Here is a 12,992-nt window from a genome sequence, read left to right on the forward strand (position 1 = left end):
AAGACATATAGACTATGTCTTTTATATGTCTTTTATAACATATAGACTATATGTCTTTTATAACTATAAAGAATGGAATAAATCTGCTCTTTGCCCACGAGTGGCCAGACACAATCAACAGGATTAGGACATTCACAATCAGCTCAGCCAACGGAATCAAACAGATATAAAAAGCATGCAACTTGAAAGACTGGGAGAGCTGATTCCCTTACAGGGAAACTAAATCATTCCAGAAAGCCTCATCTAAAACCTCTGTAATTGACAACAGTATCTAACGATCTTGATCTTGATATGTAAGTATTTGCTCTAACCTAAAGAAGCATTTGTTTATCACGTACAAATATTTAGAATGCCAATCCTGCATTCTCAGCCTAGAATTCAAAAGAATTCTAGGCTCTAAGGCTGCACCCAGCACAGATCAATCATATGGGATTGGATGATACATGCACTTCAAAAAACACAATTTGCGGCCGGGTGCGGTGGCTCAAGCCTGTAATCCCAGCACTTTGGGAGGCCGAGGCGGGCGGATCACGAGGTTAGGAGATCGAGACCATCCTGGTCAACACGGTGAAACCCCGTCTCTACTAAAAATACAAAAAAAAAAAAACAAAAAAAAAAAAAACTAGCCGGGCGAGGTGGCGGGCGCCTGTAGTCCCAGCTAGCTACTCAGGAGGCTGAGGCAGGAGAATGGCGTGAACCCGGGAGGCGGAGCTTGCAGTGAGCCGAGATCCGGCCACAGCACTCCAGCCTGGGCGACAGAGTGAGACTCCGTCTCAAAAAAAAAAAAACCACAATTTGCAGCCCGGTGCGGTGGCTCACGCCTGTAATCCCAGCACTTTGGGAGGCCGAGGTGGGTTGGATCACGAGGTCAGGAGATCGAGACCATCCTGGCTAACACGGTGAAACCCCATCTCTACTAAAAAATTAAAAAAAAAAATTAAAAAAAAAAATTAGCCGATCGTGGTGGCAGACACCTGTAGTCCCCACTACTCGGGAGGCTGAGGCAGGCAAATGGCGTGAACCCGGGAGGCGGAGCTTGCAGTGAGCCGAGATTGTGCCACTGCACTCCAGCCTGGGCAACAGAGAGAGACTCCCATCTCAAAACAAAAAAAAAAAACCCACAATTTGCTTTTAGAAAACTTGTTAAAGTTTTACCTTCTGGCTTTGAAAGATAGGGGTAGCTAGGCATATTTACTTTTAGACAAGGACTGAGTCACACATTAACTACCTCCTTAACTATTAGATTATTACAAATGTATTTTACAGATACAAAAAACTGAAGTACAGAGAGGCTAAGTTAATTTCTCCAAGGTCCCACAGCAAGTAACTGCAGAAGGGCAAAGCAAAAATAGGACAACACATGTAGGCAATACCAAGCAGGTCTTGTGGCAGCAACTGGAAACCTTTTGGAGACACCATTCTGCATTTTGTTGTAGTCATACACAAACCTAGTTATGTATCCAGGCTTCTTTCTCATAATGCCAAAGTAGCACTATTCTAATTTACTAACACAACGTTTTCTAAAAACTACCCAAATTATTGAGGTGTTTTTGCTCACTTCTTCCCATTAGAATAAATGTAGACAATAAGAAAAGCATGAGGGATGACGTAGTCCTCCATCAAATTTGTCCTTTCACACAAGAGATGGCATGGTGTAGTGTAGCAGAATCATAAGCTGCCAGGAAATTATGAATTCTGTATTCCTTCAGCTGAGTCTTTGAAAAAGTCCAGATGGGAAACACTTCCATCCTGATGCTGAAGGAAGGAGAATGTCCTTGTGTGAGGAATTCTCACACCAACTGAACCTAAGGTCCCTGGAGCCATGATAAAAGCACTCTTCTGCCCTGATTCTTCTTTACACATATGTACCCATTCAGGTCTTTACAGATATTTCACAGGAAGCATTTATGTTACGAGTACTTAAAATGCACTCAAAATTAATATAGAACACTTTATTTACATCAGAGTGATCTCACATTATCCAATCCATTAACAAAGTCAACACAGGATGGAAGTATAGAATCTAACAGTCCAAGAGACCAAGATCCTAATCCCTTGTTTTGCCACTTGCTAGTGTGACAATGGCCAGTTAATCTATCATATCATTAGTTCCTTGTCTGTAAAACAAGAATAAGAAATGGTCACATATCAAAAGATCGTTGTAAGGATTAAATATCCTATATGTACTTATGTGTATATAACTTATTTACTATAAATACTAGTTGACTTCACTTTATTTCAAAAACTATGAAGCACATATGACAAAACATTAACAGATGTTATTTCTAGGTGGATGGTACTTATATTTTATACTTTTCTGTATTTAAAATTTTCAAAATAAAATAATGATCCTATATACTTTTAATACAAAGCCACACATGTAGGGCATCACTTTATATACAGGGAATCTTTACAAAATGAACTATGTGCTATCACAACGAACTCCTTAGAACAATAGTTTATAACAAAGCAGAATTCCAGACAAGAACCACAGGTCAGAAATGGAAGGGATGGCGGAAATCTAATCTAAACCTCTGACTTGCTAGACTAGGAAACTTTCTGAGTGGCTTTTCAAATTTACATCCAGCTAGTTAATGCCAACACCAACAGAAACACTCTGATCCTGGTTTCCTAAAATGGTATTTCGTATAAATACATATGAAAATTTTTCCTATTTTTAAAATTTCAAAGTCCAATTTTATAACACAATTTTACAATGCAAATTCTTGCTATTTCACCTTCTGGATTCAGCTGAATAGTTTTGTTTTGTGAAAATACTGACAAACTTGCCTTCATGAATTAAGTACACTGACTTCCAAGAACAAATTGTTAAAAATTTAACACAGAAAAATCAGTTAAAGGTGCTTGAGAGTCCTTTTCATTTGGTATAAATCCAAAAGCTATGAAAATACCTTTTCTATTATGTGCAGCATGCAGAAAATTAAGAATTTATTCAATTTGCAGAAATAAATCAGTGATATAATGGAAACATTTAAAATTTTATCTCCGGAAAATAATTCAAAATCATCTATCAAAAATTATAGGCTGGGCACAGTGGCTCACACCTCTAATCCCAGCACTTTGGGAGGCCGAGGTGGGCAGATCACCTGAGGTCAGGAGTTCAAGACCAGCCTAGGCAACATGGAGAAACCTCATCTCTATTAAAAATACAAAAAAAATTAGCCAGGCATGGTGGCGCATGCCTATAATCCCAGCTACTTTTGCTTGAACCTGGGAGGCAGAGGTTGCGGTGAGCCAAGATCACGCCATTGCACTCCAGCCTGGGCAACAAGAGCAAAACTCCATCTCCAATATATATATATATATATATATATATAAAATATATATAATTTATATATATATAAACATATATATATTATACACACACACACACTTAGGCTGGGCGTGGTGGCTCACGACTCTAATCCTAGCACTTTGAGAGGCCAAGGCAGGTGGACCACAAGGTCAGGAGTTCAAGACCAGCCTGGCCAATATGGTGAAACCCCATCTCTATTAAAAATACAAAAATTAGCCAGGCATGGTGATGGGCACCTGTAGTCCCAGCTACTCGGGAGGCTGAGGCAGGAGAATCGCTTGAACCCAGGAGGTGGAGGTTGCAATAAGCCAAGATAGCACCACTGCACTCCAGCCTGGGTGACAGAGTAAGACTCCGTCTTAAAAAAAAAAAATTATATACCTAAATATCTGAAATGCATACTAAAGGTCACAGATTATTCTAAAAAAAGATTTTTCGAAAAGTCTAAGCTGGGATGGTCATGATCAACTTGGTCAGCACAGTGCTATCAACTAATTTTACTAATAAGAATCTGAATTTTTAAAAAAGTGATACAATTTAAGGGCACCATTTGAAATTATTTGGTATTTCGTGGTATAGCATTCTATTTGCAGACATACCAGCATTCTTACAGCCAAAGGATTGGGAAACGACTAACCAGCACAGCACCCAAAAGAGTATAAACAACAACAGATACAACTCCTGAGTGTGGTTTTCCACAGCTGTATGTTAACAGCACTAACAACATCAAACAGGTTATTATGGAAAGAAAACACCAGGTTGAATAACTTATAAAATATGTATAGAAATTGAACATTCCTGTAAGATACAGTTCAAGTCACAATTGAATTATAAATGTAATCAGATATTCTGATATAAAGAAAAGGTTTAGTTGTTTTTTTAAAAAATGCATGTAAACCATAAAAGATAAAAAGTATTTAAAAACACACAAAATTCTAACCACTGGGTTTAAACTTTGATCTTAAAAAAGTAAATGTATATTTACAATCTTTAAATTTCACACATTTGTTACTTTTACATGATCTTTATTATTTAAGAAAAACTTCTTTTAGCCATTTATATGACAGAAAAAAATAGGGAGGCTGGTAGATCATCACATATATAGTATCTAAAATATGAAAGGCCAGGGAGTTTATTATTAATGGAGTCATAAAACAGACTTAACCAAAAGTGTGTGCTAGGAAACAAGCAGTTTCACTTCAGAGACTTCATTGCAGGAACCCAGTTTCCTTAAGTGGAAAAAAGTGATTATAAATAACAGTTATCTGAAGGGTGGTTGAGAGGATTAAATGAGATCACCTATGCAAACAAATACATGTAGGTATTAAGACAACATCTGGGGTGTGAAAGTTTAGTTCACACCAGAACCTTCCTTTAAGGCTTAAAAACCTCAAACAGTATTTCATTCTTAATACAAGAACCAATGTTTAAAGCATAAAATCCTTAATTGGAGTGTTCAGCCCAGGTGATTATCAAAAGCTATTTATAAAATGCTTCAATACTGATGATATTAAAGCAACCAAAACTTTGTGATGCTCACAAGGTTTGGCTTCCTGGGTTATGGTCCAAAGTCATTTGCCTTCTGAGAAGAATGCAGAGATGTCAGATACTTAATTTCTCAAACAACTTGGCATCAGCCTTCTATGTTTTCTGTCTGTCATAGTCTCCAACCATCTTCTTGATGTGTGACAATTTGCTCTTTAACTGCTTGCAATGATCCTTCTTACTTTTGTAATCTGCAGACTAAAAAGGGAGAAAATGAATCACATAAATTCAACAAAATAAAAACAGGTCTGCTAGGAAGGCAGAGGTGAACAAAAAAATGGAATATTTAGTCAGAGAATTGTTGGGAGTGTTAATTGAAGTAATACACTCAAGGTGCCTGGCAGTATCACTAACCACACAGGCAGCTGATTCTGTTTGCTCAGTTCTGTCTTCTAACCTGGGTTTTTAAAAAGGATACCCCATTTCTAAAAACCTGTAAAATGACCAAGAAAACTTATCAGCCTTTTTGCTAACAGATCATCTAAAACTGTAAGTAAAACAAGAGACTGGTGATCTCAGTTGACTGGGGAAAGGGAAGCTGAATAGGGGATAAGTGAGATGGGAAATTTTACTGTATACCCTTTAAACTCTTATTGCAAATCATGATGCCTGTAATTGATAATTTTTTTTGTTGTTGTTTTTAGAAAGGGTCTCATCCTATTGCCCAGGCTGGAGCGCAGTGGTACAATTATAGCTCCCTGCAGCTCTGAACTCCTGGGTTCAAGGGATCCTTTTGCCTCAGTCTCCCTAGTAGCTAGGACTACAAGCACGTACCACAGCACCTGGATAAGTAATTTACAGAAATTTTAATATAATTTTTGTTAAGGTTTTAAGTCAATAGTGACTGACATGCCAAGTGTTAGCAACGATATAGGGCAATAGGAGTCTGTAGTGGTTGATGGGAAAGTAAACTGGTACAACTACTTTGGAAAGCCATTTGACAGTATCTACTAGCGCTGGATACACAAATGCCCATCACTTCTATGTTCAAACATTTACAAATATGTTTGAAGCTGTGATATTTTTAAATGCCAAAAATTGGGAACAACCCAAATGTTCATTAACAATAGAATGGATGAATAAAGTTGCGTTTTATATACAACACTACACAGCAATAAAAATTAATCAACCGGCCAGGCATGGTGGCTCATGCCTGTAATCCCAGCACTTTGGAAGGCCGAGGCAGGTGGATCACTTGAGGCCAGGAATTTGAGACCTGCCTGCCGAACATGGTGAAACCCCATCTCTACTAAAAATAGGAAAATTAGCCGGGTGTGGTAGTGCTTGCCTGTAATGTCAGCGGCTCGGGAGGCTGAGGCAGGAGAACTGCTTGAACCCAGGAGGCAAGAGGTTGCAGTGAGCTGAGATCATGCTACTGCACTCCAGCCTGGGTGACAGAGTGAGACTCCCTCTTAAAAAAAAAAAAAAATCAATGAACCATGGCTGGGCATGGTTGCTCATGCCTGTAATCCCAGCACTTTGGGAGGCCAAGGCAGGCGGATCACCTGATGTTGGGAGTTCAAGACCAGCCTGGCCAACATGGCAAAACTTTGTCTCTACTTGGTGTGTGCCTGCAATCCCAGCTAGGCTGCAGGAGAATTGCTTGAACCTGGGAGGCGGAGGTTGTAGTGAGCCAAGATTGCGCCACTGCACTCCATCCTGGGCAACAGAGCAAGACTCCGTCTAAAACAAAAAAATAGTAATGAACCATGAATGGACCCTTACAAACACAATACTGAGCAAAAGAAATCACACACAAAATACATACTGTATGGTTCCATTTATGTAATGTGCAAGAGAGACAAAACTCTATAATGTTAGAAGTGAGCATGGTGGACCCCTCTGCAGAGAGTGTAAACACTGGAAAGGAGTACAAGCATGGGGTGGGGAGGTACTGGGAAATACATTTCTTGATCTGCATACACAGGTATGTGGTCACACTGTGAAAATTCATCATGTTATACACTTTGATTTGTACACTTTATGTATACTTCAACTTTTACAAAATACATAAAATAAAAAATGAAAAACATGTAATAGAAAAGCTCTTCCTCCAGATGAGTAGGTATGGGAATTAAAAGAAAAAGAAGAGGAGGAAAGTTCTTCCTACAAGAACGATCTCGGATACTTACTCCCTTCACTTGCTTCAGTCTATTGTATTCATCAGCAGCAGCCTATTAATGAGAGACACAAATGAATATGTTTACTGGGGCATTTTATCTTTCAAAAGTAACATTCCTGATGTTATACTTTGGAGCTAAAAGTGACAGCTTATGACAAAAATATAAGCAATTAAAAGAACAAAGTCATAAAGCTCTTAAAACTCATGATCAGTAGGAAGGTCTGAAGGAATTCAGTGAATAGATATTTATGATACTGTATCTTTCACATTCCACTCACACAGGCAGGTAACTATCTGTTCTGCTACTTCTCATCTCTCCTCATGCCAGTCCCCATGCTACACTGACACCAGGAAGATCTTTTCAAACACAGCGCTGATCAGGTAATATCCCACTACAAAACTGGTCTGAGCTTCCCATTAACTTCTCTCTTCATCCAGTTTCCTACCTTTCCAGTCTCAGCACCCATCATCAGCAACTCCTTTAAAAACTGAAACATGTTAAATGCTTCAAGATTTTGATCATGTTTTCCTTATGGCTGAAATCATGCACCTCCCCGCACCCTTCTGTCTGGAAAATTCTTAATGATTCCCTCACTGTGAAGCCTCGAAAGACTTTATTTCTCCTATGAGCAGTTAAGTTATAGTGCTTTCTACACATGATACAAATACAGCATTAATCATATTGTCTAAATTGGTTAGATGTCAGTTTTTTTCTTAAAATATGAGCTCTTTGAGGGTGGGGACAGGATTTTATATATCTAACCTCAGCATTTCCACATCAAAGAGCAATAAGTGATCAATATATGTTCACTAAATTAAGAAAGATCTATAACACCCTATAGAAACCATAAAAGAAATACATAAATCTAACTATACAAAGATGTGAATATATCAAAACTAAAAAGCAGATCACTTCAACTGAAAAATGGCAGAATATCTAATTTTTCAGGTGTAAGTGACATGTGCATCAAATGAGCCCTGTATTGTATCAGGAGGGGGACGCAGTTAGTGCAATCTCTCTGGAGGGCAATTTTGCAACAGAAGTTTAAAGATACATACCCTCTGACTCTCAGCAATTTCACATTCTGGAATTAGTTTTAATTAGATAAGCAGGCTGGGCGCTGTGGCTCACACCTGTAATTCCAGCGCTTTGGGAGGCCGAGGCAGGCAGATCACCTGAGGTCAGGAGTTTGAGACCAGCCTGACCAACATGGCAAAACCCCGTCTCTACTAAAAATACAAAAATTAGCCAGGTGTGGTGCTATATGCCTATAATCCCAGTTACTTGGGAGGCTGAGGCAGAAGAATCACTTGAACCTGGGAGGCAGAGGTTGCAGTGAGCCAAGACAGAGCCATTGCACTTCAGTGTGGGCGACAGAGCAAGACTCTGTCTCAAAAAAAAAAAAAAAAAACTAGATAAGCAGACAAGAGTACAAAAATGGAGAGGTTCACCAGTGCATACTGGTACTACTGGAGTAGGGGGAGACATACTTAAATGTCTATCCATAGAAAATGACTCTTAAATTATGATGCAACCATAAAATTGAAAGTTGTTTACCTAATTTTACACATAAAAAACTTAAAACTAAGTAGGTCTTTATTACTGATATAAAAAAAAAACTTGCTGTTAAGAAAAGCCAGAAATAAGCAGTGCAAGAAAGTTTTGTTTTGTTTTTTTTTTTAAAGATAAAACACCACAATGATAAGAATACATCAAAGGGACACAGGAAGCAACTGAAAGAGTTCCCAACGGTCAAAGTGAGAACAATTAGAGCTACAAAGTAAAGCAGCCTTGGATTATAACTCACAGTATAAAACAGATATCCATGAGTCCACAGTTACGTAAGTGATTGATCAATAAAGGAACAAATAAACAAGAAGAGACTAATCTCCCTCTAAAAGGTGGTGTAACTACATTAATTTCAGTACGTATACAAAATACAGTATGAAAAGGATGGATTTAAAAAAAAAACAAAACCCAGTAACTCTACATGGACAAATTCTATCTCAGCCAGGTGATCAAGGGAGGAAAAAAAAGATAACTATAAACTGTTGATTTAAAAGACAGGAAGAAAGTAAGTGGAACATGGAAGATGATAGATGATGTTTCCTTAGAGAAAGTTATATGTACCTCGGTGACTCCTGCTTGGAGAGATTGTTTTAACAACTAATATTTTGGTGATAAGGATTTCTTGATGGTAGGATTTAAGGTGATTTCTTTTTCTTTTTTTCTTTTTTTTTTTTTTGAGATGGAGTCTTGCTCTGTCACCCAGGCTGGAGTGCAATGGCGCAATCTCCACTCACTGCAATCTCCGCTTCCCGGGTTCACGCCATTCTTCTGCCTCAGCCTCTCATGTAGCTGGGACTACAGGTGCCCGCCACCACGCCCGGCTCATTTTTTTTTTTAAATGTATTTTTAGTAGAGATGGGGTTCCACCGTGTTAGCCAGGATGGTCTCGATCTCCTGACCTTGTGATCCACCCGTCTCGGCCTCCCAAAGTGCTGGGATTACAGGTGTTAGCCACCGTGCCTGGCCACGGTGATTTCTTTTTCTGTATACAATTCTGTGTTAAGTTCTTTTCTACAGAAAGAATGGCTTTATAAATAGGAAAGATAATAGGGCTATTTTATTATTATTATTATTATTATTATTTTTGAGATGGAGTCTCACTCTGTTGCCCAGGCTGGAGTGCAATGGCGCAATCTTGGCTCACTGCAACCTCCCCCATCCCAGGTTCAAGCAATTCTCCTGCCTCAGCCTCCCGAGTAGCTGGGATTACAGGTGTCCACCACCATGCCCTGCTATTTTTTGTATTTTTAGTAGAGACGGAGTTTCGCCATGTTGGCCACGCTATTCTCAAACTCCTGACCTCAGGTGATCCACCCGCCTTGGCCTCACAAAGTGTGGGGATTATAGCCGTGAAACCACCATGCCCAGCCTGGCTATTTTAAATAGGAAAGCATAGATGTACATAGAATAGTGCTTTGTAGGGGCTGGGCACGGTGGCTCATGCCTGAAATCCCAGCACTTTGGGAGGCTGAGGTGGGTGATCACAAGGTCAGGAGATCGAGACCATCCTGGCTAACACGGTGAAACCCCATGTCTACTAAAAAAAGAATACAAAAAATTAGCCAGGCGTGGTGGTGGCAGGCACCTGTAGTCCAGCTACTCAGGAGGCTGGGGCAGGAGAATGGTGTCAACCCCGGAGGCGGAGCTTGAAGTGAGCCAAGATCGCGCCACTCCAGCCTGGTCGACAGAGCAAGACTCTGCCTCAAAAAAAAGGAATAGTGCTTTGAAATTCTTAACTATTATACATTAGTTCAGTCTTCTATTAGAAAAGAATTTCATCCAAAACCCAATCTCAACTATTCTTCAATGAAACTGCAGTTTGATAATTACTAGCACATTTTAATCAACATTAATATAAAGGATGCTGTACCTCCACAGATAAGATTCAAATTCTGCATAATATACAAATATTAGGTTGAATTTACCATGTACTCTTCACTTTCTTCTCTATAGTCATCCAATTCTTTATCCAAACGGGAGAGTTCTTTATTGATCTCATCAAGTTCTGATTGTAAGCTCTTGTATTCCTGTAGGCCAGTGTCAAAATTTCTCTTGTACAGTTGTCTTTGTTGATCTGAAGTGATAGGTGGATATTCCCTAAAAGGTGAGAGAAAATGACTACATATGTATCCTTAGCAGACATAAAATTCAGTGCTCCTTCCTCAAAGATAATAAAGCTGGTGGGTATGGAGAATGACATTTTCTTGTTTCCTTTTTGTTTCTTATGGGTAAAGAGAGAGAGAGTACAAATAGGTTCTATTAAGAGTGACTATATATTACTGCTCATTTTTTAAAAACTATGCCGACATAATTTGCAGAAATAATTTTGAAAATCATTTACAAAATTGAAGGTACAAGTCATAGGAACTCATTTATTCTCCATACACAGTATCAATAGTGGACTACTTATGTTTCAAGTTTTTCTTTCTTTTTTTTCTTTTTTTGAGACAAAGCCCGCTCTATCACCCAGGCTGGAGTGCAGTGGCACAATCTCGGCTCACTGCAACCTCTACTTCCCGGGTTCAAGCGATTTTCATCCCTCAGCCTTCATAGTAGCTGGGATTACAGGCAGCTGCCACCATGCCCAGCTAATTTTTGTATTTTAGTGGAGACGGGGTTTCACCATGTTGGCCAGGCTGGTCTCAAACTCCTGACCTCAGGTGATCCACCCACGTCAGCCTCCTGAAGTGCTGGGATTACAGGAGTAAGCCACCACGCCTGGCCTGTTTAAAGTCTTAAAACTGGAATTCTGGAACACAAAGTACGCTTTGATCACCACAGTGGCAGCACAGCTGACTGGAAGTGGCTGTTTCCTGCTACCACCCATAGTTTTCAGACTGGTTTATTTATTTTTTGCTCTTGTTTTTCCAAAGTGGAAATAGCTTATCTACTTCTTTCATAATAAAAATAGACATTAAAAATGTACATGTATAAAAACATGTGCTCATTATTAAAATAATCTGGCAATTCATTAAAGTATAAAGAAGAAAAACTGAAATTTTGTATCACATGTATCTCTCAATATGCCAGCTACTCCTTACATAGGAAGATGATGCCATCAACCCATAATCCATAGAGAAAATACTCTGAATCCTTTCACAGGACTGGAGTTTCACAATGATGTGGAATTTCAAATTTTAGATCTAACAATCTAGTATCTTCATTTTACAGAGGGGAGAAATTTAAATGATTTGATCCAAAGGGAAATAAGAATTCAGATTTTGAAAATTTTCAGGCTGGGCACAGTAGCTCACACCTGTAATCCCAGCACTTTGGGAAGCCAAGGCGGGTGGATCACCTGAAGTCAGGAGTTTGAGACCAGCCCAGCCAACATAGTGAAACCTTGTCTCTATTAAAACCTCAAAAATTAGCCAGGCGTGGTGACACATGCCTGTAATCCCAGCTATTTGGGAGGCTGAGGTAGGAGGATTGCTTGAACCTGGGAGGTGGAGGTTGCAGTCAGCAGAGATTGTGCCACTGCACTCTAGCCTCGGCAACAGAGTGAGACTCTTATCTCAAAAAAAAAAAAAAAAAAAAAAAGTTTTCAGTTAAATCTTCTGGATACAAGTTAGGTGAATATTTTACAGATAGATAGCTAAGCCAGGCCAAAAACTCTTGAGGGGAGAGGGGAAGATAAAGTATCAGAATCATCAGTGAATAGGGGATCTCAAGCTACCCATGCCCCGCCTATCCTTCCTCACTCTCTGAGAAGCAATGTTTTGATTACCATTCACATTGCAAATGTTTCTGATGTGTGTCTTAGTCCTCAGCATACTTGGGCATAGGAAGGCTACACATCATAAACAAATACATTTGGTGATGGTGGGTGGACTGTAACAAAACCACGGACACACAAAGAAACTTAACCACAACTGTGGCTGAATACTAAATTGTTACCTCAATTGTTTACGAAACTCTTTGGATTAAACTTTAAAAGAAACTCTGGTCTTATCATTTTAAGCTTAACTTAAAAAATAATTGCCAGCCAGGTGTGGTGCCTCACACCTGTAATCCCAGCACTTTGGGAGGCTGAGGCGGGCGGATCATCTGAGGTCAGGATTTTCAAGATCAGCCTGGCCAACACGGTGAAACTCGTCTCTACTAAAAATACAATTAGCCAGGCATGGTGGTGGGCGCCTGTAATCCCAGCTACTTGGGAGGCTGAAGCAGGAATCGCTTGAACCCGGAAGGCAGAGGTTGCAGCCAGCCGAGATCGTGCCATTGCACTCTAGCCTGGGTGACAGAGCAAGACTCCGTCTCAAAAAAAAAAAAAAGTAATGCCAAAGGAAAACCATAGCACTGGTCTGGGAATTTTATAATCAGTAAAACAAAGTTCCTCTATACCTGGATTTTATTTATTTGAAAGGCCTTTCTTTGGTTGTTTTTTGAGACAGGGTCTAGCTCTATCGCCCAGCCTGGGGTGCAATGGTGCAATTAAA

General features: G+C 39.5%; 1 protein-coding gene across 3 annotated transcripts in view; it reads right to left on the minus strand.

Annotated features, from left to right (window-relative positions):
- Window positions 1–1,937: 1,937 nt before the first annotated feature.
- Window positions 1,938–12,992, minus strand: part of OCLN (occludin) — a 62,557-nt gene continuing 51,502 nt past the window's right edge. For all 3 annotated transcript variants that reach the window (XM_050793562.1, XM_050793563.1, XM_050793564.1), the window contains exons 7-9: window positions 10,479–10,650; window positions 6,994–7,035; window positions 1,938–5,059 (exon numbers count right to left, since the gene is read on the minus strand). In XM_050793562.1, coding sequence (XP_050649519.1) covers window positions 4,958–5,059; window positions 6,994–7,035; window positions 10,479–10,650 — 316 coding nt within the window. In that variant the 3' untranslated portion in view covers window positions 1,938–4,957. The remainder of the gene's footprint in view (window positions 5,060–6,993; window positions 7,036–10,478; window positions 10,651–12,992) is intronic.

Source organism: Macaca thibetana, chromosome 6, assembly GCF_024542745.1.
Source record: "Macaca thibetana thibetana isolate TM-01 chromosome 6, ASM2454274v1, whole genome shotgun sequence".
NCBI classification, from domain to species: Eukaryota; Metazoa; Chordata; class Mammalia; order Primates; family Cercopithecidae; genus Macaca; species Macaca thibetana.